Source organism: Ochotona princeps, chromosome 29 (assembly GCF_030435755.1).
Source record: "Ochotona princeps isolate mOchPri1 chromosome 29, mOchPri1.hap1, whole genome shotgun sequence".
In the NCBI taxonomy this organism is placed as follows: Eukaryota; Metazoa; Chordata; class Mammalia; order Lagomorpha; family Ochotonidae; genus Ochotona; species Ochotona princeps.
The window spans coordinates 21,343,885-21,368,773 of record NC_080860.1 but is presented as its reverse complement, the minus strand read 5'-3'; the positions used below and the strand labels follow the sequence as shown (position 1 = coordinate 21,368,773).

The 24,889-nt window shown below is 43.6% G+C and overlaps 1 protein-coding gene across 1 annotated transcript in view; it reads left to right on the top strand.

The window, feature by feature from the left end:
- LOC101527740 (contactin-associated protein-like 5) overlaps nucleotides 1-24,889 on the top strand; it is a 308,863-nt gene that overhangs the window by 88,414 nt on the left and 195,560 nt on the right. The window contains exon 9 of the mRNA XM_058657017.1: nucleotides 19,363-19,469. Coding sequence (XP_058513000.1) covers nucleotides 19,363-19,469 — 107 coding nt within the window. The remainder of the gene's footprint in view (nucleotides 1-19,362; nucleotides 19,470-24,889) is intronic.

Sequence of the window (24,889 nt, the reverse complement as noted above, 5' to 3'; positions counted from 1 at the left end):
GACACAGAAGTCCCTGGCAACAGAAGCAACATGGATGGATGCAGAAATTCTTCCCAAAGATTTGCTTATTTGGAAAGCAGAGTGACAGAGTGAACAGGACAGAGAGACCACCTACCCACAGGTTTACCTCCTGATTAGCTGCAGCACACAGATCTGTGCCAGGCTGAAGCCAGGAGCCTGGAGCTCCACCACTATGATAAAGGCTCAACCACGCAGATCCCCTGCCACTGGTTTCCCAGAACTGGACTGAAAGTGAAACGAGTGGGAACAACTCTCATATGGGATACAGGCTTCACAGATGGTGACTTCACGTGCCGTACACAATGCTGAATCCAAAGGCACAGTTTTCAAGTGAATTGCATACATCCCCAAATACCTTGACTGAGTGATGCGAATACTCAAAGACCAGGTGAGATTCTGCAAAGAATGTGGTTTATACTGAGGGTGGGGCAGCATTCCAGGACAAGAGAACACTGTTTTCACCCTCATCTCTTGGCCACCGTGATGTCTTACCAGTATTTCTCAGAGATTTTTACTCCTCCATATTTTCAACCAGCATTTGGCTGATGACTATCCTCTATGTCTTCTGCTGAAATCTTTGGAAGTCTACCATTCGCACAACTGCTTTGTTCTGCTCCTCACATGGCCCTGCCCAGCCCCAGCTACCTCCAAGCAACTCATTTTTGTATCATATACACTGCACCTACTAGACATGAAATGCAGTACCTAACACACACACACACACACACACACACACACACACACACACACACAACCAGGGCTGCCTAATCATAATAAATGCCAGCGTAAAGGTGGGGATGATATTTGATCTGGTAATTTGAGCTTGCTAAATCCCAAGAATGTAGAAGTGACAAATGGAATATGCATTTTAAAGGTCGGTACAATTACCAAGGGTACCCATGTTGAGCTGCAACTCCGGAGTTGAAGTGAGCAGCCCCAGGCTCTGGAGGCTGGTGGTGGTGGTGGTGGGGGGGGAGTGATAAGAACACATGGTTGGCAGAACTTTGAATAAATCACAATGAGAATCACAAAAGCTACTGTTTCCTTTGGTGCCATTGAAGAGCTCCCCACCATCTGAGGCATCTGAGAAGCATAGGAAGGCCATGAAGGAGAAACGAGTGTGACAGTTCCCTGGGACTCAATGATACATGTTTTATTCTCTCTTTTTTAAAAATGAATTATTTATTTAAAGAAAGTCAGAGTTACGGGGGGTATGGTGGGAGCATGGTAAGAAGGAAAGAAGGAAGGAAGGAAGGAAGGAAGGAAGGAAGGAAGGAAGGAAGGAAGGAAGGAAGGAAGGAAGGAAGGAATTAATTTTCATCTGTTGGTTCACTTCCCAAATGGCTATAAAGGCCAGGGTTGAGCAAGGTGTAAGATGGAAACCAAAAGTGTCACGTGTGTCTCTTCCCACTTCAGTGGCAGGGCTTCAGCTACTTGCCGCAGCATCTTCTGCTGTCCCAGGGCACGGCCAGGGCACGGCCAGTGAGCTGGATCAGAGCTGGAGCAGCCAGCAAACAAACCACCGTCCATATGAGATGCCCTCATTGCAGGTGATACCTTTATCAGTTTTGCAACAAAGCCAGGCCCAGCGAGACACCTTTCTTTAGTTTTTAAAGATTTATTTATTTTTATTGCAAAGTCAGATATACAGAGAGGAGGAGAGACAGAGAGGAAGTTCTTCCGTCTGATGATTCACTCCCCAAGCGGCTGCAACAGTCTGTGCTGCTCCAATCTGAAGCCAGGAGCCAGGAACCTCTTCCAGGTCTCCTACGCGTGTGCAGGGTCCCAAGACTTTGGACCATCGCTGACTGCTTTCCCAGGCCACAGGCAGCGAGCTGGATGAGAAGTGGAACTGCCGGGATTAGAACCGGTGCCCATATGGGATCCCAGGGCGTTCAAGGCGAGGACTTTAGCCTCTAGGCCACCGTGCTGTGCCTGAGACACCTTTCTTTAATCCACACTTTGCACATTGGTATAAGGGACTTGTGAGATAAGGCCCAGGAATGAGCTGCTGCCTACACTGAACTTCGATTTGCAGCCAAATTGCCCGTAGCAATTGATAACCATTCTGATAGAACCATGCAGAGATACATTGTAGCTAAAATAATAAAATACCTAGAACCATTCTCTTGCAGAAAATATGGCCGTTTCTCCTTTCCCCAATGTATAAACAAAGGGTCTTCAAGTTCTTGAAAACCCATAATATGAAAAAAAATGCACTGATTTCAAGTTGTAGTGCGTTCAAGTCCAGTTATCTTCAAATTCTACGACCTGTTGTTTTCATGCTAGTGTCTATGTATTGTTACACCTTCAGCCGTTTTGAACATGATAATCTGTCCATGTATCTTAGTTGACTTCTAGCCCATTAAAGACCCTCAGGCACAAAGCACAAGTACCCAGATATTTCTGGTTCACTTTTAGCAGCATGCCATGGACTCATCTCTTCTGTCTATCTATATTATTGCCTACTCCTTCCTGGCCATCTTCTATGTCAGAGACTGTGTTGATAGCGTGTGCCTTACTGGAATCTTTAAGGGTTTTGAACTGAAGCAGTGTTGGTCCCCATAGCTGGGGAGGAGTTGGTCACAAAGCTTATGAACTCAACACACCTCTTGAAATTGCCTTGAGATATAAGAGAGACTTAATGATGTTTAACAACCTCAGACACCCCAAACCCTGGAGGCTGCCATTCAAGATTTAGGATCAAAGCCTGTTTTTCATCTTGGCAACTTCCCAACATGGCTCGTGCCAAATCACACTCCACTGGAATAGCAAGAGTGCCTGATAAAAGCCAGGCTGGTGACAGCTGCCTTGGTTCATGTGGTGTTAAGTGCTCCTTCTATAAGCACTAATGAGCAAGAGTATTTTTGTTTAGCGAGGCTCTCATAAAATTAGACAAGCAAGCTGGAGCAATGGCTTTGAGTGGCACAGTCTATAAATAACCCAGTTGAAGGCAGTATTGAAAGCACTTTATCACTATTACAATTCTGTGCTTTAAGGAGGAGATCGAGGCGGTTTTCTACAATAGAAGTGGCTGCAAGAGTAGAGAAATTAGAGAAGTAGAGAACTAGACACAGTGCCTTTAGTGACCGTTGGAAGGTGGCAGCAGTCTCCTGATGATCAGATGGGCAGAAAGCATGCCCTGTGCACCCAGTGGAGGCTCGCTGGGGAAGCTTGTGAGGCTGCAGCCAGAGAAATGGAAGGAGGAATGCCTTCACTGGCAGGTGTCTGTGTTTGCAGTCATGGGTGCTGTTTATCTGAAAGCGAAGCTCTTGAAGAATAAAGGTCTCATGTGAGCTCAGAAAGCAGCCGTGCGATCCCATGCCATTTGTGCCCTGTCACCGTGTTTATTCTTTCTTTTTCCAAAGTGCCTGGCACGGACTTAAATGACATTATTATGATTTATTGGGCTATGCCAAACGCTTCACATCTTTTAGTGTAGGCAGCTGTTACCAACGTTTGCCAAATGCTTTCTAAATCCTCCTTGGAAAAAGAAAAGTTTAAGAATGTAGGGTGTGTGTGTGTGTGTGTGTGTGGTGTGTGTTCCTTCTGGCTTGAAATTTTCCCAGTTTTGATTTTGGCATTGGTATCAGACTAAAGTCATTTCGGTTTACTAACATTTTATCTTGAGCCAGGTGCTTTGTTAGATTTTTTTCCTGAACAAATCTCCCCCACCTCACTGCTATGAGGTGTTATGGTAAAGCACAGAAAAATAAATGATTCTCATTTTATAAGGAAGGTCACTGAGGCTTCCAGGTGCCAGAACATTTTCCCAACGTTGTACAGTTGATAGACATATTTATATAGAAATCAATGCCTCCCACCAGTCAGACAACTTGGGAATATTAAAAACAAACAAACAAACAAAGCCCAAAATTGTCCTTTGAAAGGAAAGACAGGCACCTGGTAGGTCATGTGATGGAGCATCTGAAGATACGGGATGGTATCTAAGCATCTCCAGACAGTTCCTGGGTCAGTGCTCATCTTGATAAAGGATAGATGTGTTGAGTGGAAACAGGTTGTTAGCCGGCAAGGGTACAGATCAGAAATGAGGATCACCAAGTCAATAAAGCTCATTGTAGCAGAAGAACTGCATGAAGACCTAGGCCCCATCATCGCTCCAGGGCATCAACACTGCTTAGATGATAGAAATGGCATTTGGGACACAGCCTTGAGTTCCTACACTGGGATTTCAGAGTGGACCAGAATGTCACCTCTTAGGAGCAGATGGAGCTTCTGGGCAAGAAAGGCACATGTTTGCTTCTCTGCCTTCAGGACTTTGGGTAGAAACAGGCACTGTGCGATGGTACATTTTCTGCTGTTACAATTGGCCTTTTTATGTTACCTTATACCTAGTCACCAGGAGGGAGAGAGGGCTTGAGACATAACTACTGTGACTAAAGAACTAAAATTTGTTTCATTCAACTTCATTGAACTTTCATTTAGATAGACATGTTGGAAAGCCACCATCATGTCAGAAAGTTTAGCGGTTGAGACTTTCCTGGGGCCAAGGCTCTTGCCTTTGACATTTTTCTCAGAAGTCCAGGTTCTGAATGGCCATGATCAATATCCCTGTTAATATTCTTTCCCAAAGATGTTTCTATCAAAGGGAAAAAAAAGAAAGCAAGCAAGCCTTTGTGTCAGAGAAGTAGTTAACTAGTACCAGTTCTAAATATTAACGATTCTATTACTGAAGAAGAAACTACTATCGTATCAAGGTTTCTTCACTGTTTATCTTGACCAGTTCAAGTTACCTTCCAGATGAGGAAACATCTCAAACAAGTGCATGTGATGAGTCTACAGGATGTCTTCAGCAAGGTTTTCATGCCCAGTGGTTTTTAAGGAGACCTTAAATATCAAATATCGTAGTTCATGTTGGATTTACCAATAGAACTCCAAAAAGTTTTAGAACTCTTCTAAAAATATAAGCAGTCTGGAGCAAGACATACTCACTTGGGACAATAAGCATGGATGAGAGTGTGAGATTGTCTCCAGTGGGTTAGAGCATCCATCTATCAAGCAATAATACCATTAAGCTCAGAAATTACATGAGTTCTTATTTCAAATGTCACGGACAGACTTTTTACGTTTCTTAAATTCCTTGAAGTTCACCTAAAGAAAATAAATTTAGTAATTGTTCCTATTAGATACTAGGCCATTTGAAATTTGTAATTTTCCAGGTAAATTTGTGAATTGAGAGTCTCATGCCACTCACAGTCTTTTTGTGAGTCACCATCTCTGTGAGCGTGGTCCAGGATGTGTGCAGATTGGATGGGGATTTTTCACCCGAGTGAAGGTCTCTTTAAAGGCAGTGCCAGCTACTCAGCTGCACCCCAGCCTTCCTAATAGTCCAATGTAATTTGTTGCCAGAGTGTGCAAGGACAGATTCCAAGTTCTGATCAATGGTAACAGCATTCTTTGGAAAATGGTTCCTGGCTCAGATAACTGAGACATGTTCATGTTCACATGCTAAAGAAGGGACTTCCGCAGAGCCAGATGACATTCTCATATAGAGATGGGACCCTGACACCATCTTTCCCCCAAACTACTCATCTGCCTAAGAGGCAGAAGTTGAAGATGCTGTCCTGAAGTTAATAAGGCAATGTCTGGGCTTTATCCTGGTTGGCAGCAGAACAGTAACTCAGTGAGGCATCAGAAGTGGGGACAAGAGTCCTCCAGGAGCCGCATGAAGGATACCTGTAGGGTTGGGAACAAATATCAGCCTTTTTTGTCCCTCATTCTATACCAAATACTACGCTGTTAGGTCAAGTTTTGTTTCTTCCTGCATGGGTGATTCACATTTTTGGGTTGTACATTCTGGGTTTGCACTTTGTGCTTAACTACCAAGATTGTTCCATTTAGATTTATCTATCTATCTATCTATCTATCTATCTATCTATCTATCTATCTATCTATCTATCTATCTGAAAGGCAGAGTGGCAGACAGAGCTCATTTTCCACCTTATCATCTATTCCTCAAATGGCTGCAACAGCCAAGTCTGGGCCAGGCTGAAGTCAAGGATGGGGAATTGCATCCCCATCTCTGGCTTTGACAGCAAGGGCCCAAGGCTTGGCCTATCCTGCATCTCCTTCCCGGGCAAATCAGAAGGGAGCTGAATCTGAAACAGGGCAACCACGACTGGAGCTCCTTGCTCCAGCGTGGAGTGGATGCCTTTGTCAGCAAGCATTGTCTCAACCTCTGCCACACAAATGCCAGCCCCTGCTTCTGGATTTTTGTTTTGTTTGTTTGTTTGCCTCTGGGAGTTTTCATTGAGCCACTTACCCAATAACACTCATTATCCTGGAAATAATAGCTTTTGTTTTCAAAGGTTGTTTTAGTGCACTAACCCATTATTGCAATGGCCTACCCCAGAGTTGCCCATGGAGCTTCACGTGTGATAGTCATGGTCGCATTATTTTGCATATATAGATATTTGGAGATAAATGAAACAAGGAAAAGGGGACATGCAGAACCTATCCATGTTTCCATCTTGCAAAAAGCCCCTAGGGATCACAGACTGCGAGTGTTCTACCAACCTCGTTGCCGGCGGTACTGCTGGCAGAAGTCCACATTTGCCAGGGACTAGCTTGGGCTCAATGTGGGGTACAAGGGAAGTGGATGAGAACAGGTGCAGTGGAGGAGAACCAGCATGATGGATGAGAAAGAGTGCCCCAGAAAGAGAGGCATGTATTCGTTTCAACTTTAGCCTCCTTAGTGCTACTGGATAATAGTGAAAATGAAATGGAAAGTGACCCAGGCATCTGAGAACTGCCCGACAACATGGCGTTCAGTTCCAAATAAATGAAAACGTATTTGATGTGCAGTTAAGGACAGCAGCTTGTGGTATGGCTTATTAATTTTGAGGATGCATTTTTTTTTTGTAATAGAACTTGAGTCTAAAATGACAAGGGGAATTTTGTTGCCAAGGTGAACTACAAAACAGGCAGGGTGTTGTGGATCTGTGTGTTAAAATGGGAAGTGTGGGAGGTATTTGTGAAACCTTCCTTATCTGTGCCTGTCTAGGATTTCCTATGTTTAATTGTTTAGGGACACTCCTTCTCCCCCTCACCATATGGTCCCTAGAGTTCTCTCTTGTTACACAACTCCTCACCTTGGCAAGGGCACATTGTACCACCGAGCCAGGATGCGCTGAGTTCTTTCCAGGGCTTCACCAACTTCAGAATAGAAAGCAAGGTTCAGTGGAAGCCTTAGGCTCTGTGATTTAGCACCTGGCCATAATACACCCTTGCCCAGGGTGAAAGCTGGAAAGCCAAGTCATGGGAGGAAAACTCAGACCAGAGGAAGCAGCCCCTGGTTTGCATCTCCATCCCCGGGATCAGCATGTTGGAGGCCCAGCTGCTTCTTGGATCCTGCTGAGTAAAATGATTCTTGTTCACATTTTCTGAGTTCACAGTTGATTTTTCTTCCCTAAAGTGGGTTAAATCAGGTTTTAAATATCTTCAACTCAAATGCTCATTAATATAGCTTATTAGCCCACATTGTTCACACTGTTAAATAATACCGAAGACTCTCAACACGCTGCAAGGAAAGAGAGTCACCATGGGGAGGAAGTGTTTAGCGTTCTCCTCTATTTTGTGTTCTCTGTAGTTTCTGTGTGCCAAGATCATAGCATTCAAGCTCAAACTTGGCAGCCAAGTAAACATTGACCAGCTGTGGCCACCGTCATTAGTACCAACCTTGGGCATGAGCAGTTGGTCATTGGGTGGCACTCATTATTGCAGCACGGCTTAGATTTCTCTCCCAAACACAGATCTTGATTGCAATAGAACAGTGGCTGTTCAGGTAGGACAGGACACTTAACTGAGCCAAGATACTGTGACCATTCTGAACAGCTCCCCTGGATAGCCGCGGAGAACGGAAATGTGAGATCTGCAAAGACAGTCTGAATAACGAGTTGAAATTACTAAGTGTCACACTGGTGAACTGAGAAATAGTATATACATTAAAGGGGGGTGAGAAGGGAGAATCAAGAGAAAAAAGCCATTGTTGCAAATTGGATGCGAATGTAGATGACAGCAGTAACCAGAGTCCACCTTCTTTCATACAGTCCAGGAACTCTCCAAAGGTCCACAATGCCCCAGAATTATTTTTTTCTTGTTTTTACAAATAACAAAACCAAAGCTTGGAAAAGCATACATAACGTCAAAGGCTGCATAACTAGAAAGTGGCAAAGCTGGACTTGGGCCTGGCTCTCGGTTCTGAAGACCGGGCTGTTTGGGTGCTCTCTGTCCCCGCCGTGCATAAGCCTACGTGATAGCTCAACTTGAGTGCAAGCGGACATTGCATTTCATCACGGCTCCACCATCACAGCAGAGTCCGCGTGCTCAAACAGGAGGTCTTGGTCCCATCTCTCTCTCTCTCTGTCTAGCTCTGACACACCAGCTCAGTTGTTATCCTATCCCGTGACGAGAATGAAAGAACCCTGTAACAGGCCCCAACTAATTAGCAGAGTCATCCAGGCTCCCTGGTACATCCTCATGCTATCCTGGGATCTAAAGGTCACATAGTGAGTGACCCTCAGAGCCAAGCCAGCCTAGGTGTTTACCAGTAAACTTAATTCTGGAATGAACCCAGTGGGACATTAAAGGATCCAGTAGTAATCTATCTCCTTCTTAGTTGGTATTATAGGATCTATTTCCAATGTTTTCAAGGCACCAAAATATTTTATTTTGCCAAATAAAATCTTAGGTCCATCCGTAACTAGAGGCAGAATTTGAAGATTAGGCTTTTTTAAACGTGGTCCATGAAAACAACAAAGAGCTTGGTGTGGAAGCAGGGAAGCCTCAGTATCTATTTTATTTGGCTGGTCTGTTTCGGTTGTTGAATATTGAGGAAATTTTGACTCACACACACAGCTACTCGCTGATAAAAGCTGAGAATATCTCATCTTGCAAATATTTTTAATAAGACTAATATGCAGGAATCCGAAGTAGGTATAGATGGTGTTTTTTTTTTTTTTCTTAAAATTTCAGGCTTGAACTTTGCGCATTCCTTGGAAAAGCTAGATCTATGTGTAGTTGCTGTTGAAATTGTTGATGTTTCTTGCGTTGGGTTTTATTTTAATGTCCCTTTCCTCGTTCTTGTGGCAGTATCGCGCATCAGAATAGCACGCGGAAACTTGGCTGTCTGTGAGTAGATGAGGTTGTGAGGCAGCGGTGCCCTTATTTTATCAGCTCTACCTGTGTGGGTTCTGCAGAGCAGAAGAGCTATGCCTGGTGCCATGCACATTACCCCCACTGATACCACACATGGCCAGCAGTTCCCATAGATGCCCAGGGAAGACAGGAGAGGGTTTGCATAAAGATCTCCAGAGTTAACCTGCAGCTCAAGACCAATAGATGGCTGGTGCATCATATTATAATCTAATATATGACAGTTTTGAACACTATGCCGTTTTCATTGAATATAGCCACAAAAAGTAGAAATATTTACAAAAGCAGATAAAAATCAAGAAAAGGAATAGACCCCTGCAATTGCAACAGCTCCACATAGCCTTCCTGCAGAGGGGTCCCAGGCTGGAATTTAGACCTGTCTTTGTGATCCCATGTGGTCTGGCAGTGAGCTGCTTGGTCACCATCTGGGGACTTATGAAACAAACAGAGGGTCACTTCAGACTCTGTGTTAGGATGTTCCCCGTAACCAAAGTTTCAGGATGGTTCCCATCCCTAGTGGAATTTAATCAGTGTCTTGAAATTGAGCTCTGCTGTGTGTTTATTCATTATCTCTAACTTTGCAAGCAAGGCAATCCCTCTATGCTGTTCAACACAATCTGGTCAATGCAGAAAACACAAAACCCTGTACCTAACTGTGAGCGAGAACAAGCAGGACAGATTTCTCTCTCTCTCAAAATCCAGAGCCCATCTGTAAACCCTGTGGTATATTCCCATTCTGTCAGAGCCTCATATAACATCCTGAAATACCTGCTTAATGAGCTGTGCTCAGTTTTGTCCCTTTTGTCAAAATGCTGGCACTCCAGCTGAGAGGGAGTCATCTTCCTTTGTGGACTTTTTTCTTGCTTTGCTCCTCAGGGAGCTTAACTGCTATGAATGCAATGGCCTCAGATTGCTACTCTTAACATTGGAATGCATTGAGTTGATCACTCTCTCTTGATTCGGAATAACTTGTGCTTTGATGAACTGGCCTTTGAAGAGCCCAGAGTTACAGCCCAATCACCTACCCTAGACAGAGGTGTTGCTATGCAACTCCAGTCCTAGGTCTGCTTGTCCAACACATAGATGATCCACCAGAGATGGTGGAAAAAGGAAGGAGGTATTTGTTGTGAACTGTACAGCAAAGAACTGGGCTTAATTCCCAGGCTCTCCAAAGAGTTAGGAGTAAATGTTAATACAGGATGAAAGTGGGGCTATGTTCATGGTTGGTCATGGCTTCAATAGTCGTGATGGTGATACTGTCCTATGTAAGGATTTTTATTTATTTACTTATTTGAAGACCAAGGAGGCTTCACTTGACCTGGAATTTCCCTGCTTGGCCTGAATATCCCTAAATTAACACCTCCGGACAATGCAGACCAACAGGGTGATATCCGCTGGAGAAGCAAATGACTTCCAGAATCTGGGGATTAGAACCTTAGAAGGTCAAGAGTGCCATTTCTTTAATTCAGTGAGTTCTTTCTGATATAGGGCAGAGAAGAACTTCCTGGGCTAAGCAAGAGGCTGAGTTCACTTTCACGTTATAGAGATTGAGTCTCATCAGCTTAGGATTGCAGTGCAGTTGAGAGAGGTATGTCCTTTTGTTCCATCCAACAGCCATCTGGGGGTGGGGGGTGGGGAGGGATGCATATGCCAGGCCACTCTCTTGAGCCTCAGCAAGATTTTGGGGATCCTTGAGGCGCATTGAAAGCTCATTTGGCCATTCTTGCTGGTCCCCTAGCTAGGGATCTCCCCGCCAAGGATCCGCAATTGGGAAAATTTAGGAAACTGCCTTCTGGTATATAGATATATATATAGATTTCATTCACTTAATTCTGTACTGCCTGAATCACAGGAACAGATTCTAAAAGTTTTCAGAAAAGTTATTTGACTGAAGTAAGATCGATGTAATTGTCTGCTAATTAACACAGACAAAGCAATGCAATCTAGCGGATTTTTTTTTAAATATATGGGCTTCTTTAAACAGGTTATATTGGCTCACATTTTCAAACTACTGGAACACTTTGTCCTTTACTCTCTAAGGAAAGCAACATGGAAATGGAAAGTGACCTTTCGCTTATGTAAAAAACGGAGAAGAATTTTGAAAGCGGGAGGTATCCAACAGTCATTTAGGGAACACCAGTCTCTTGCACATTTGCGAATCCCAGAGGCCAGCCAACAGGTACACTGTTCATTTCAATCGCATCTGGGAAATGGACAAGACATGATGTAACTGCGAAGAGAAAAGAAAATCTCCATAATTTCTAAAAAGGATTTGTGCGTTTGAAAGGGAGAATCGTAGAGAGAGAAAAAGAGGGAATTGAGAGACAGAGAGGATTGAGTCTGGATTCTCTAATCCACTCTCAAAATGGCCACAATGGCCAAGGCAAAGCCAGGAACCTAGAACTTCATCTTCCTTTCCCACGGAACGGCAGGAGCCCAAGTGCCTGGGTTCTCTTCCTCTGCTTTCTCAGCTAGATTCGCATCTAGACAGATGGCTGAGCAATCAGGACTCAAACTGGTACTCTACTGTGTCTTTGAACCTGCCGGCCAGCCCGGACCCCGTCCATCTATTTATTTATTTATTTTTTAATACATGTACTTGGAGTATGCTGTGGTATTGGTCTATTGGCAACAACTGAATTCTTGAAGTTGAGAGAGGTTTTTTTTTTTTTTGGTTGTTGTTTGTTTTTGTTTGTTTGTTTACTTTTACTCCCTGGAGGTGGATAGCATGTTTGTCTAAATAACCACAATAAAATGATAGGTTTATGGCACTCACGGTACTAAATTTGCTAAACAAAGACCCTTTCCTTTCATTTTTGCAAGTGATGGTTACAAGACACAGAGGTGAAAAGAGAGCTATAATAGATCATGGCAATCAAGAGCATATGAGCATGTGGGCTTTGATCCTAAGGGACAAAGGACTGCCCCACTCAATTGTATTTGCAGAAAGTCATGATGAAGCGCGCCCACCCATGCTGCTCTGGCTAACAAGCCAGAGTCCACTTAGCATCAGGAGCTTTATGGGTGACAGGGAGAGTCCACTATATGCCCCTGTGGGCACCGTCACAATCATGTCTAGGCACTACCCTCCAGGGAGGCCTGGCACCTTGCAGGCAGAGCATATGTGCTGCCATAGTCCTAGGCACATAGTCCCAGCCCCATGACTCATGCCTTTACCCTCCTCCAGCTAGTCTCATCCTGAGGCTGAGTTGAAGAGAAGATTGCAGATCTGAACCAGGAGCCCATTGGGTGCTCTTTTTTTTTTAACATTTAAAAATATTTTATTTTGTTTTCTGCTATAGGTCCACAGGCTCTGGAGTTGCCTGTGCTCCTCCCCAAGGTCCTTCTCCACCTCTACCCCCATTGATTTCCCCTCTAGTTTTACAATGGATGTCCTTCATGAACAGTCACAAGTCCATCGTGGTGTTACTGAAGTGTTTCCCAACAACGTAGGCATGGACATTGTCAGGGAGTTCATCATCTTACTGTTAGGATGTGTTGGATCCTTTCACTGGGAGTCCATTTTTGGTCTGTATGCATAGAGACATATTGCACTTTGCTTCCATATCTGAACGTATCAATCCCAACTACAATTGCATTATATATCCCCAACAATGCAGAGCCAGTGAGCATAGTCAAAAACAGGGTGAAAATAATACATTTTCATCAACATGAAGTTAACAAACGTGCTACAAACATCAAAATGCATCACAAGCATGGTGAAAGCTGGAATCAAAAACCTTCTTGTCGGAATAGATGCCAGTGTGTGACCCTCGTGGTACTGAGAGAATTACAATTAAAAACTAGACCTTCATGACTCGTGATCTGTAGCAAAACTGTTGAAATGGACATGTACGATCTGAAGTGTTTCTAAGCAACTCATTTCTTATGGATGGTCAATTAATGGATCGCAAGAACTTATTGGGAGAGATACAAATTACTAGGAAGTGCGAAAAGATAAGATTTACAGCAAAAACAATTAGATTTGACACAATGGAACTGCAACTTGAAACAAAAAAGAACCATTCCATAAGAAGGCAATCAAAACAGCTTTAAAAATCTCATTGAACTTAACACTCAGCCAGGTTTTAACTAGCAGGTCTGTGTCTTTGAAATGTCTAGGGCACTTTGTGTCGATGTTGAATATATGCCTTCAAATGTCTTAAACAATGTTGATCGTAGGCTGTATTTACTTTCTGAGTACATCACACAACTGAATTAACAAACACAATATCCCAAATATTTACCAAAATAAATAAATAAATAAATAAGTAAATAAATAAATAAAAGGATGTCCGGTGGCTGGTGTTGTGGCTTAGTGTCTTCAGCTTCTACTTGCAATGCTGGCATTCTATATCAGAACAACAGTTCTGGACCCAGCCACTTGGCTTCTGAACCAGCTCGCTGCAAATGTATCTGGGGAACCAGCAAATGATGCCCCGGTTACAAAGAACCTTGGTACCTATGTGGGGGACCCGGATGGGGCTAGCTACTGGAGCCTGGTTTGGGCATGATCTAACCGTGGCTGTGAAGACCCTTTGGGGAGTGAACCAGTGGATGGAAAGATCTGATTCTCTCCATTGCTTCTCTCTTCTGTCTTTGTGACTCTGCGTTTCAAACGAATAAATAAATCTTACCAAACACTGCAACATACAAAAAGTGAATATTTAAATTGTTATTATAGACTAAAAGGGAAAAATTCAGTCTAAAGGCTAACTCTCCAGTTTTTCACAATTGTTGAAAATTAACTGGTTTGGCTTTTTATGACCACACATTTTTGTTAGACATGGTAGTGAAAGATTTAGTGTGTCTACTAGGTAATAAATTCAATGAGTATGAACTCAGCAGACCACCAGGAAGTAGGCAATAATCAAGTGAAAATATGTTCAATGTCACTGATAAATTTCAGAACAGACACAAAATCCCTAACACGACAGTTGTCTAACATTTAGGATAAAGTTTGACAAAACATTGTATTTGCAATTGAGCACAATGGAAGCTGGAGTTTACAAGGTCCCTCATCAAATAGCTCAAAACCTCTCCAAATTATAAGAAGAGAAAAAAGCACTACAGATGAAAGATTTTATTCCAGTTTGTAAGAGGGAAGTCAATTCAAAGATTTACTCTTGGCAGGACCCTTTCATAGGAAGAAGAAGAGAATTTCATACTGCTCATGGGAATAACAAAAGGAAATAAATGTTCAACAAATTTAAACCCCCAATAATGATGATTAGACCTGATACAGACTCCTGCGTCCTGGGAAATCCTCCTCAGGTGATAACGGATCCTATTCCTGAGAAATCTACTGCATGCACTTTTTCTCTGTTAAGTTCAGGAAGCCCGATTTCTTCCTAGAAAAAAAAATTGCATTACTAATGAGTCTCTGGCTGACAATAACTTTGGGACTTTTTTTTTTTTCTATTCGGTATCGTATTGCTTCTTCAACTCATAATTTAATTTTCTTCAACTCTAATTTAATCTGGAAAACTAAATGTGAATCTTTCTTGCACAAAAAGCCAAGTGGTGTGGTTAAAGGAAGCGTATTAAGTGATGAAGATTTGGGTGTGCGTCTCGCCGGTGACTAGCCGAGCACGCTGGCCCCTGATGCTCCGTGCAAGTCCCCTAGCCATCCGAAGGGACTGGCAGATGGCAGGAAACAGGGAACTCACAGCTACAGGCCAAAGGTGGATCCTTGAATGTCTTTGCCACCTGCTGAACAGTTACTGAGATATCCTGCGTTATTTTGTGCTCCTGAGATTAAGCAACTGTTAGGTATCTTTTTGTAATCACATATACGGTGGGATTGGATTACATGCTTCCGTCTCGTTTGCAGTAACCACCTATGAGGTCTTGCTTCCGGAAGTGCAGCCTGTAATTTTCCTTACAGTAGTATTAAGAGAACAGAAGCAAACATGTTTGAACTCAGGTCGGCATAGGACCGATAGAACAACCTCTGTCATCCGAAACAGGCAGTGCAAGCACTCAGCAAATGCAAGGACTTTTTTCTTGCTTGCTCTATTTCAAGGATTTCAAACGTGAGTAATGAAGAGCTTTTTGGAATACAATTGAAACTTTCTTCCTGAAAGATTTCTTTTGATCTCATTAAAACCAACCAAAAGTACACACAGATTTGTTTTATCAGGAATCCCAGTTATTCCCAAAAAAGAGTCCTACGTGGCATCATGCAAACGTGCTATGCTTCCAACTCCATCTGGGGACGGTCATCTTTGTATTTATGCGACACAGTTATCAGTGCCCCGCAGTGCAGAACAGCAGCCATTCATGGTCAAGAGAAAGGCTACTGTTGACTAACACCGCGCCCCCCCCCCCAGCCACTGCACACTGTCCATCCTCTTCTCTGCTTCTGGGAGCCAGTGCCTCTCTCCGTCCACGCCAATCCTTGCTTGCTTCATCATTTCCTCACTACTTAGAAGAAGCAACAAAAGGGAAGCTCTTCTTTCTCCTTAGGCGGCCCTCACTATGCAGCTCAGTGGTCACCAGGTAAAAGGAACCGGAATGCAATCCAGCTGGACAGTGGTTAACCGCAGAAGCAGAGCAAAATGCGTGCCACTCTGTTGGCTGTTGCTCGCTGCAAACACCTAGTCAGCCATCCGTGAAGCCACTCAATCAACAACCATTTATGGAGTATCTGCCTTCTTTAAAACTTTGAATATGTCTTCGCTTGTACTGTACAAAAGGCTGTTTTTGCTTCGCCGTTTCCAACACGCTCATGAAACTGACGTTGGTTGGCAGGGAGACAGGTGCATGAGAGAGATCACTCTATTGAAAGTTGGCCTGTCAGGATACCTCAAAGTGAATTGTAGCTTCAATTCCCAGGTGCACCTGCCTCTAATCTTCCCCCACACGATTCAGTTTTTCTCCACTGGAGAAAAATATCAATTTGGGGAAACCACTCTCCTTTGACAACCAACAATTAGCATAATAACATTCATTCCTACGGTTGACTGTCTTGTCCCTTCTATTTCTAATACTTCTGTGCCTTGCTTTTTAAAATCATTCCCATCGTATAAAACAGCTTCCAAGGCCAGGGAAGCCTAGCTGGACTCTTGGAGAGAGGCTGAAAGCAGTTGTGCCCACGCTGAAAGTAATCATTGTTTAACGCTGTGCATGCAAGGAAGCCACATCCATGCGTTTTCATCTGCATGTGTGACACCGTAGGATTAAACACCTGTGTGCAAAGTGGACATCCCTTGGCAACCAGGTTAAAAGACCTTCTAGCTGAGACTGTGATGAGCTCTGCATCTGATGAGCTCTTCCCGGGCTCCTAGGTTTAAGTGCTACGTTCCTGACAAGTATAGGAAACGAAACACTAGTCAAAATGAACTTCGTCAAGGATACACTGAAGTTACAACTTGTGAAATGTTGTGAAGGAAGTAAATTGGCCTTATGAATCTTTTATTTCAAATGCCTACTTTACAGATGTAATCTAATCATGATGTGCAGTGAACCAAAATGAACCCAGCTGCAAGGCAGCTCTCCAAGTATTCATTCATTATTTCCCCTCACTCTAGGAATATTAGATATTCTCTTTCCCAGTCTTTCGCTTCCCAGCCAATAATTCATCGGCCCTTTGAGTGATAACGGATAAATAGATTTCCTGCCTACATTTGCATTAGTAAATGGAGTTAACACTGTAATGGCCCATATGATTTTACTAACGATGCAGTTACAGTTCATAGATATTTCTTACAGCTCCAATCTGTCTCTTCCTTTTGGTCCAACAAACTTGGGAAACCTTGAGTCGCAAAATCCAGATTATAAGGAACGGATGTGTTTTCATTTCTTTGTGAGAACATGACACGAGACCCAACATGAACTAACCTGAGTGAAATGACAATTTTCCCGTGAACAGTTTAGGTTGTCTTTATGAAGGCAACAGAGCTGACATCAGCCCTTAGCAGGTGCATGGGTGTGGCCTCAGACAGGTACAAACTGCAGGTTGGCTCATCTGAACTCATGCTACAGCTCCCTCAGGCTCCATAACCAGCCCTGCTCTTCCTGCCTCATGTGTGGGGGACAGATTCTCTGGTCCAAAGCTAAACTACAGGATACATGAATTTCACAATCAGGAAGATTCAGGGATGCAGAACTTACAAGGGTTGGGGATAGATAGAATTTCAGCACAGTGTTCCTTTCTTGGCTATTCCTTCAAGACATACCCCAAAGCAAGCTCCATATTTGAGTTTTGTTAATAAGGAAACTAGTGTTCCAATCTCTCTCTCTCTCTCTCTCTCTCTCTCTCTCTCACACACACACACACACACACACACACACACTACTTGAGCAACACCCCAGTCTCCCTCCTTCTCTACCAAGGCCAGGAGAATGGATACAAAGCTACAAGAGTAGGGCTCATAGGAGTGAATGATTCAGCATTGTCCTTTGTCTTTTGCTTGACTGTCGTGAATGCGTTCTATAGAACATGTGCCACTTCCTTTCCTGCTCCTTCGAGTTTCATCCTGTAAGACACATGATGGTGTCACAATAAGTAGAAATGAAATATTATGAAAAAAATTAGGAATAAATTTCATCAGTGCTCCCAAGAAACGAAGTTTATTTTATTCCATTTTCCATGTATGATTTTGTTGAAGTTTAGATAGCACAGTGTCGTCAAAAGCCATTGCCAAACAGCACCACTGTCAGCACCATTACATGTTTGCTATGCTGAGTGGAAAATTTCTGCTAACATGTCTGAATGAATGCGGGAAGAATAGCTTCTGGTTTTTGAAATAATCTTTGCTGGAGGGTTTAGAACCTATTTAGAACATTTAGGACAAATGAATGAATTCTGCTGCAGGGGGAATCCTGGTGTCTACACAATGAACTCATTGGGTGTGCTATAGCTACTACATTCACTGTATTTGCCCATTTGGTAAATATGAATGAGTAACATGTATGGTATTTACCCATTTGGGTACAACACCACTTACCTGACTGCCTGACTTACATCATTTGCCTCTGCAGATAATAAAATGCTTTCTTTAGCGCTCTCAGAGTCACATAAGGCCATTTTAAAGAATGACAACGTTTATCGTGGCTTTTACTCTTAATTCTGTTTATTACAGCTGTGAACACTTGGCAGGCTCCCTCACTGTGGCAGCAGTGAGATTTGGAACACAGACATTAGAGATACAGGCCACTAGCCAAAGGTTCCGAGCTGTATCTGACCGAGCTGGAGTAAGAATTCAGATGAATGTATTTCAAAAGTTCATTGAGAGATTAAATTAAATATAAATGTATTGTAGTATATTTTGAAAACCCTGCAGAATTTTTTTTCCCAGAATACACATTTTTTATAACTTTTGGAAAATATCCTGGCATTTCCTCCTGAAAAAAAAATACGATGTCTTATACAGAATAAGTTAATTTTGCCTTTCTTTCTGTTAAACCATTCGTTAGGCATTCTCATTACACCATATCTGACATTGAAACGCTTTAAATTTGTCAAGTGTTCATTTTATTTTTCTCTGGTTGGGCTTAACTTTCTTAAAAAACATGTTTTGCATTTATTTCAAAGGAAGATTTTCAAAGAAAGAAGGAGAGGCAGAGAGCAGGTGAGGGAGAGACTGATCTGGTCCCCCAATGGCTGCAGTGGCCAGAGCTGGATCTCTCCAACACCAGGAAGTGGGAGCTTCGCTGAGTTTCCCGGATGTGTGCAGGGACACAAACCAGTGCCCATACACGTTGTCCCAGGCACTGACTTTCCCCGTTACATGCCAAAGCCAGCCCTTACCCACACTTTTCTATTAAAAGTTCGCATAATGCAGGCTGAACCGGCAATATTTTTGATTGACGTTTTGTAATAGTTTTATTTCTTATATAATATACTTTTCCTAATCTTACACATCAATTCACTATTAGAAGACATCTCACTGGGCAAAATGCTAATTTGTACATACAGTATTCATAAACTGGAATATGCTATATAAGACGGAGCAATGTCAAGGTGGTTGCTGAATAAATCCTATGAATTCTTTACGGAATTTGTCATGGTTGTGCAGGGCGTATTTTTTCAGCGAGTCGTACTGTTTTGAGTTTGCATGGTAAGGTTCGTCATTTAAGAATGGCACTGCGCTTTCAAAAAGAATGCAGATGTTCCAACAGACAAGGGTTTATTCTGTTTGATTTTGATGCTTTTCCCTTCAGGTGTTTGCCAAACTACTGTGAACATGGAGGAAGCTGCTCCCAGTCCTGGTCCTCCTTCCACTGCAACTGCAGCGACACAGGCTACACCGGTGCCACCTGCCACAACTGTGAGTAGATACAGCCGAGAGCATCAGGGTCCAGGGTGAGGAGCGCCTGATGTGAACTCGTTGAAGGTGTATGTTTCCAGACAGGCCATGTGTGCCACACACTGGTGCTTGGGAAGGATACAAGGCACAAAACATGCTTGTGGATTCCAGGGTCAACCTGCAAGACAGATAGGAAATGAGACACTGGGAATAGAATGGGATACATGATGAAAAAGGGACAGAATAAGGTACTTCGTGTACACAGTGTTTTCAGGCACTGGTATTGTGTTGATGGGCTGAGTGACTCGGTTGGAATCAGCAACCTCCTATCTTAGTGGTCCATGCCCTTACTGCACACCTGTCACAAATTGAGGGAGGTCTTTGTTGCACAAAGTTTTTGTTCTCCGATTGTGATGGAGGTTCCGTTATCTGGATTGTTGCCATTTCAGGGAGAAGCAAGAGAGCATTGCTAGCTTTTCAAGACTTTTTTTCTTTTTAAGGTTTATTTTATTTTGTTTGAAAGTCATATATAGAGAGAGGAGGGAGACAGTCAGGAAGATCTTCCGTCTGATAATTCACGCCCCAAGAGGCCGCAACAGCCAGAGCTGAGCTGATCCGAGGCCAGAAGCCAGGAGCTTCTTCCTGATTTCTCACACTAAGTGCAGGGTCCCAAGGCTTTGGGCTGTCCTCCACTGCTTTCTCACAAGCAGGGAGCTGGATGGGAAGCGGGGCTGCCAGAATTAAAACCAGTGTCCATATGGGATCCCAATGCATACAAGTCAAGGACTAGGACTTTAGCCACTAGGTTACTGTGCCGGGTACACTTTTCAAGCCCGCGTATGGCAAATATCACTTCTCCCCACAACCGATTAGATACATTCACTTGAGGATGGAGTACAATCTTGCCATGGAACATGTGATAATAACACCTGGATACTGGTGTTATTAAAAGAATGGGTGACTGCTTGTTCATCAGGGGGTTACCATGATTAACAACTGGAAGACTTGAAATCAAAATGCGGCAGGTGAACGGGAAACCTTGGAGAGAGAAAGCATAAAGGGTGTCAGTCTTCTGGAAGGAACTGAACCTGCAAGTCGTTCTGCATGGCAGGTGGGAGCTGAAAGAGGAATAAGCAGAGAGCGACATAGCACAACTTGTGCAAAAGGCAGCAGGTGCAGAGTAGGAAATGCATGAGTAAGATGAGCCGCGTGTTGTAGGATCTTACAGTGTTTATGTTACCACTGAACAAACCATGGGGTAGAGGAGAGTCAGGTTTCCATCAACATCATCGTATGCCAGCTGCCCTGGATGGACCCTGACTATAACCAACACAGATGCAGCTGACGGTTCTGATTGTAGTTCGAAGTGATTTCTTGGTGGTCAGCCTGGAGAAGGATCTTCTAGAAAGATGAAGCAACCTAGCCAAGAGGAGGGAGGTTATTTTTTTTTAGATTTTTTTAATTATTATTGGAAAGCCGGATATACAGAGAGAGGAGAGACAGAGAGGAAGATCTTCCATCTGATGTTTCACTCCCCAAGTGAGCCACAACGGGCCAGTACGCGCCGAAGCCGGGAACCAGGAACCTCTTCCGGGTCTCCCGCGCGGGTGCAGTGTCCCAATGCATTGGGCCGTCCTCGACTGCTTTCCCAGGCCACAAGCAGGGAGCTGGATGGGAAGTGGAGCTGCCGGGATAAGAACCGGCGCCCATATGGGATCCCGGGGCTTTCAAGGCGAGGACTTTAGCCGCTAGGCCACGCCGCCGGGCCCGAGGGAGGTTATTTTAGTGGTACAGACTCCTGTTATGGCTCTTGAATCCCAATTCCTACAAATGCTACCGCTGGAGGGAAGGAAGCCGTGATGGCTCAGGTAGTTGAGTCCCTGATCACCACTCGTGAGAATTAGATCACATGCCTGTTGCCTGGTTGCAACCTTATCCCTGCCCCAAGCACTGTGGGCGTTTGGGGAGTGGATGAGCAGCCGAAGCCTGGTGCTATCCTGAGAACTACAGCGGGGCTGTCCCTCGAACGGGGCTCATTGGGTTTTTTTCTGTGCTGGGTGTCATTGGACTGGCACGTGGGCTTCCAGAAAGGCAGTTCCTCCAGGAGCCAGCTTGGCTGTGATCTGACCCCACTGAGGGATGCACAGTGCCAATGCCCTCCCTGGGGAGGGTCTTTCACTGCACACACAGCTTTTCCTGTGTCTTGGGACCCAGCACTCACCAGGGACAGAGAGGGTTCACCACCCCAGAGAAGATGTAGCCTCGTTATCATCACGGGATGGTATCATTGTTCATAGTGGCTTGGGGGAAAGGAAAAACACTGCCTGACTTTATGATAAAATATCTCATTTAATTGCTTTTCTATTTAAATATTTGGAAGAGTGAGAACTCTGGAATGGAAGAAATTGGATTTGAATTTTACTGAGCTCTCCTACTTGAATAAGTACATGATTTTTAGCACTTCAGAGCTTTCTGTATTTGCAGATCCTGTGAGGGCAAGTTAATGAAGTCTTCTGTGTTCACCTTAGGCTAAAAGGATATGTTTCTGTGAAAGAGTCACAGCAGATACTAATGCACAAATTTCAAGTCGGCTTCTAGAAATATGATTGCCCGATAACCAAGAACAACACTTATTTGCAGAGAGGCATCGTAGGACACACACAGCATTTCTCAAAAATTTTTAAAGATTTATTTATTTTATTACAAAGTCAGATATACAGAGAAGAGGCGAGACAGAGAGGAAGATCTTCCCTCCGATGATTCACTCCCCAAGTGAGCTGCAACGGCCGGTGCGTGCCAATCCAAAGCCAGGAACCAGAAACCTCTTCCGGATCTCCCACACAGGTACAGGGTCCCAAAGCTTTGGGCCGTCCTCGACTGCTTTCCCAGGCCACAAGCAGGGAGCTGGACGGGAAGTGGAGCTGCCGGGATTAGAACCGGGGCCCATATGGGATCCCGGGGCATTCAAGGCGAGGACTTTAGCCACTAGGCCACACTGCCGGGCCTCAGATTGCTATTATCACTGCTTTGCAAGAAGCTCAGAGGTACCTGGGCCATCATTTTCATAGTGTAAGAAGAGAACCTGAAAGAAAATGAAGTAGGCAACACAAATTTTAGCTGAATCCAATTGCAGCATTCCCACCGCTTCTGAAGCTCACTATGCTCGCTTCCTGCAAAGGTAATTTAGACTCCTTTGTAAGAGCTGATTGGCACAAATGCTGGCTTTCTTTCATTTACTCCATCCATCAGGCTAAAAATAGATTTTCTAGCCTTTGCAAAACAAGTATGAAGTTGAAAATAAGTGGAGGAGAAGTGCTGACTTTTAAAGGAATACTGTCAAGGTTGACGAGTAGGACTTTGACGCATAAAGCCTTAAAATCCCTTACTCTTTTTTAAAATTTATTTTTTTTTTTTGCAAAGTCAGATATGCAGAGAGAAGGAGAGACAGAGAGGAAGATCTTCCATCTGCTGGTTCACTCTTGAGCCAATCTGAAGCCAGCAGCAAGGAGCTCTTCCAGGTCTCCCATGTGGGTGCAGGGTCCCAAGGCTTTGGGCCGTCCTCGACTGCTTTCCCAGGCCATAAGCGGTGAGCTGCATGGGAAGCGGGGCCGCCGGGATTAGAACCAGCGCCCATATGGATTCACGGGACGCATACAAGGTGAGGACTTTAACCACTACGCTATCATGCCGGGCCCGACACTTAATATTAAACTCAAAACAAGAAGGCATATTTTCATCTCTGCTCAAACCTGGAATCCTGATGTACCAAGATTATCATAACATTTCCACGTTAGAAAACTTGGCATTTTTTCAGTCTTGGTTGCTTATCAGAAAATAATAACATCTATACATATTTAATATGTAGATTAGTAGTGAGACACATGAAACATCTAGCACAATATTTGATGCAGAAGAATTTGTGGGAATTTCCGTAGGAATGGATAGCCTGAAGAATTAAGTCTAATAAGGAAAAACAGAATGAAGCGATGCCACAGCTGCCCAACATGACAAATCTCTTTTTTATTCATCACTGATCTGACCGACTAAATTACAATGAAATTAAGAAATTCTGCATTTTTTGGAATCTTACAAAATAATGCTAAGCATGTATTCCAGAAACTCTTTTCCCGTTGGAATTCTATAACACAATTTTACTATGATCTAAGACAAGTGTTCACCAACTTGGGCAACACCTGTGCCACATTCAAGCGAAATAACAGAATGTACCTTTTGTGCTCTTAGAGTGAGGTTTTGAAACCACAGGTGCAATAGCTCTCTGTGAAATACAATCTTACCCCATTCTTCCGGGTGCTTTCTTAGGCACTTATGACTTTGTATTCACAGTGCGACCTTGGTGAGGAAAAATTCAAGTACCCTTTCGTGTGATGTAAAAAGGAAAAGCATGAAGTTCATAGCCATGGAGCACGATGAGTGCAAGGATGTGCAGTTTCAAGAGCCAGTGGGACCAAAGCCCAGATCATGTTCCAGAGGTCAGTTCTTCTAAGTGAAGTCCCAGGATTAGTTTGAAACTTCTTCCGCTTTGCCTGTTTTCGGAGAGCGGCTTTCATCCTGCCAGGGTCTCAGCTTCAGATCCTTCTGTGGTTTCCCCTTGTTTTAATCATGAAACACAGAACTTGATCTTTCCGCTCAGGAGATGACGCCCATCAGTATTTGGAGCCCTCAGAAGTCACAAACTACTTCCAGTTTGTGTCCACGTGTGGAACGGGTTAGACTGGGTTTTGATCCACTTTTCATTGCTCAAACACACTACCTCCGTTTTACTACTTTCGCCTTTTGGGCTTGCAGTCAGTATTCTCAGGATTCGTCTCCTCTGTCATTCTCTGTACAAATTAGTTTCTGTGGAGTGTTTTTCCCCGGTTGTTTTCAATTGCTTGAGACCAGGAACTTTGGTTTTTTTTTTTTTGTTTTGTTTTTTTTTTTTTTTTTTGTATGTTTATCAACACCTAGAACCTGGATTGCAGTGTTCTCCGGGCAGGAAAAACATACTGGGAGAATGAAGCTGCAGTTTTTACCTTGTGGTCACTATCTGGGGGGAGCATGCCTGAATGCTGTTTCTCCCCCAAAAAGAAGAGAAATAAGCAAATGAAAATCAAATCTCACCTCATAGGACATGTAGGTTTCTTTGTCATTTGCAAGGTAGAGATGCTTCTCGTTTTATTTTTATTTGGAAGTCAGAATTGGAGAAAGGAGGCAGAGAGGGAGGAAGATGCCCCCAAGAACTGAAACCCACTTCCGGTACTTTCCCTGACCGGAAACAGCGAGCTGAGCCATACCAGAAGGGGGAACAGTCAGGATTCGAACCGGTACCCATTGGAGATGCAGAGACTTACCATTCTAAGCTAACTTGCCATTTTTTAATCTTGTGAAGAAACTTGGGCTCCTGTCTTTTAGAAAATGTCTGTTGTTCTTCAACATTTCCC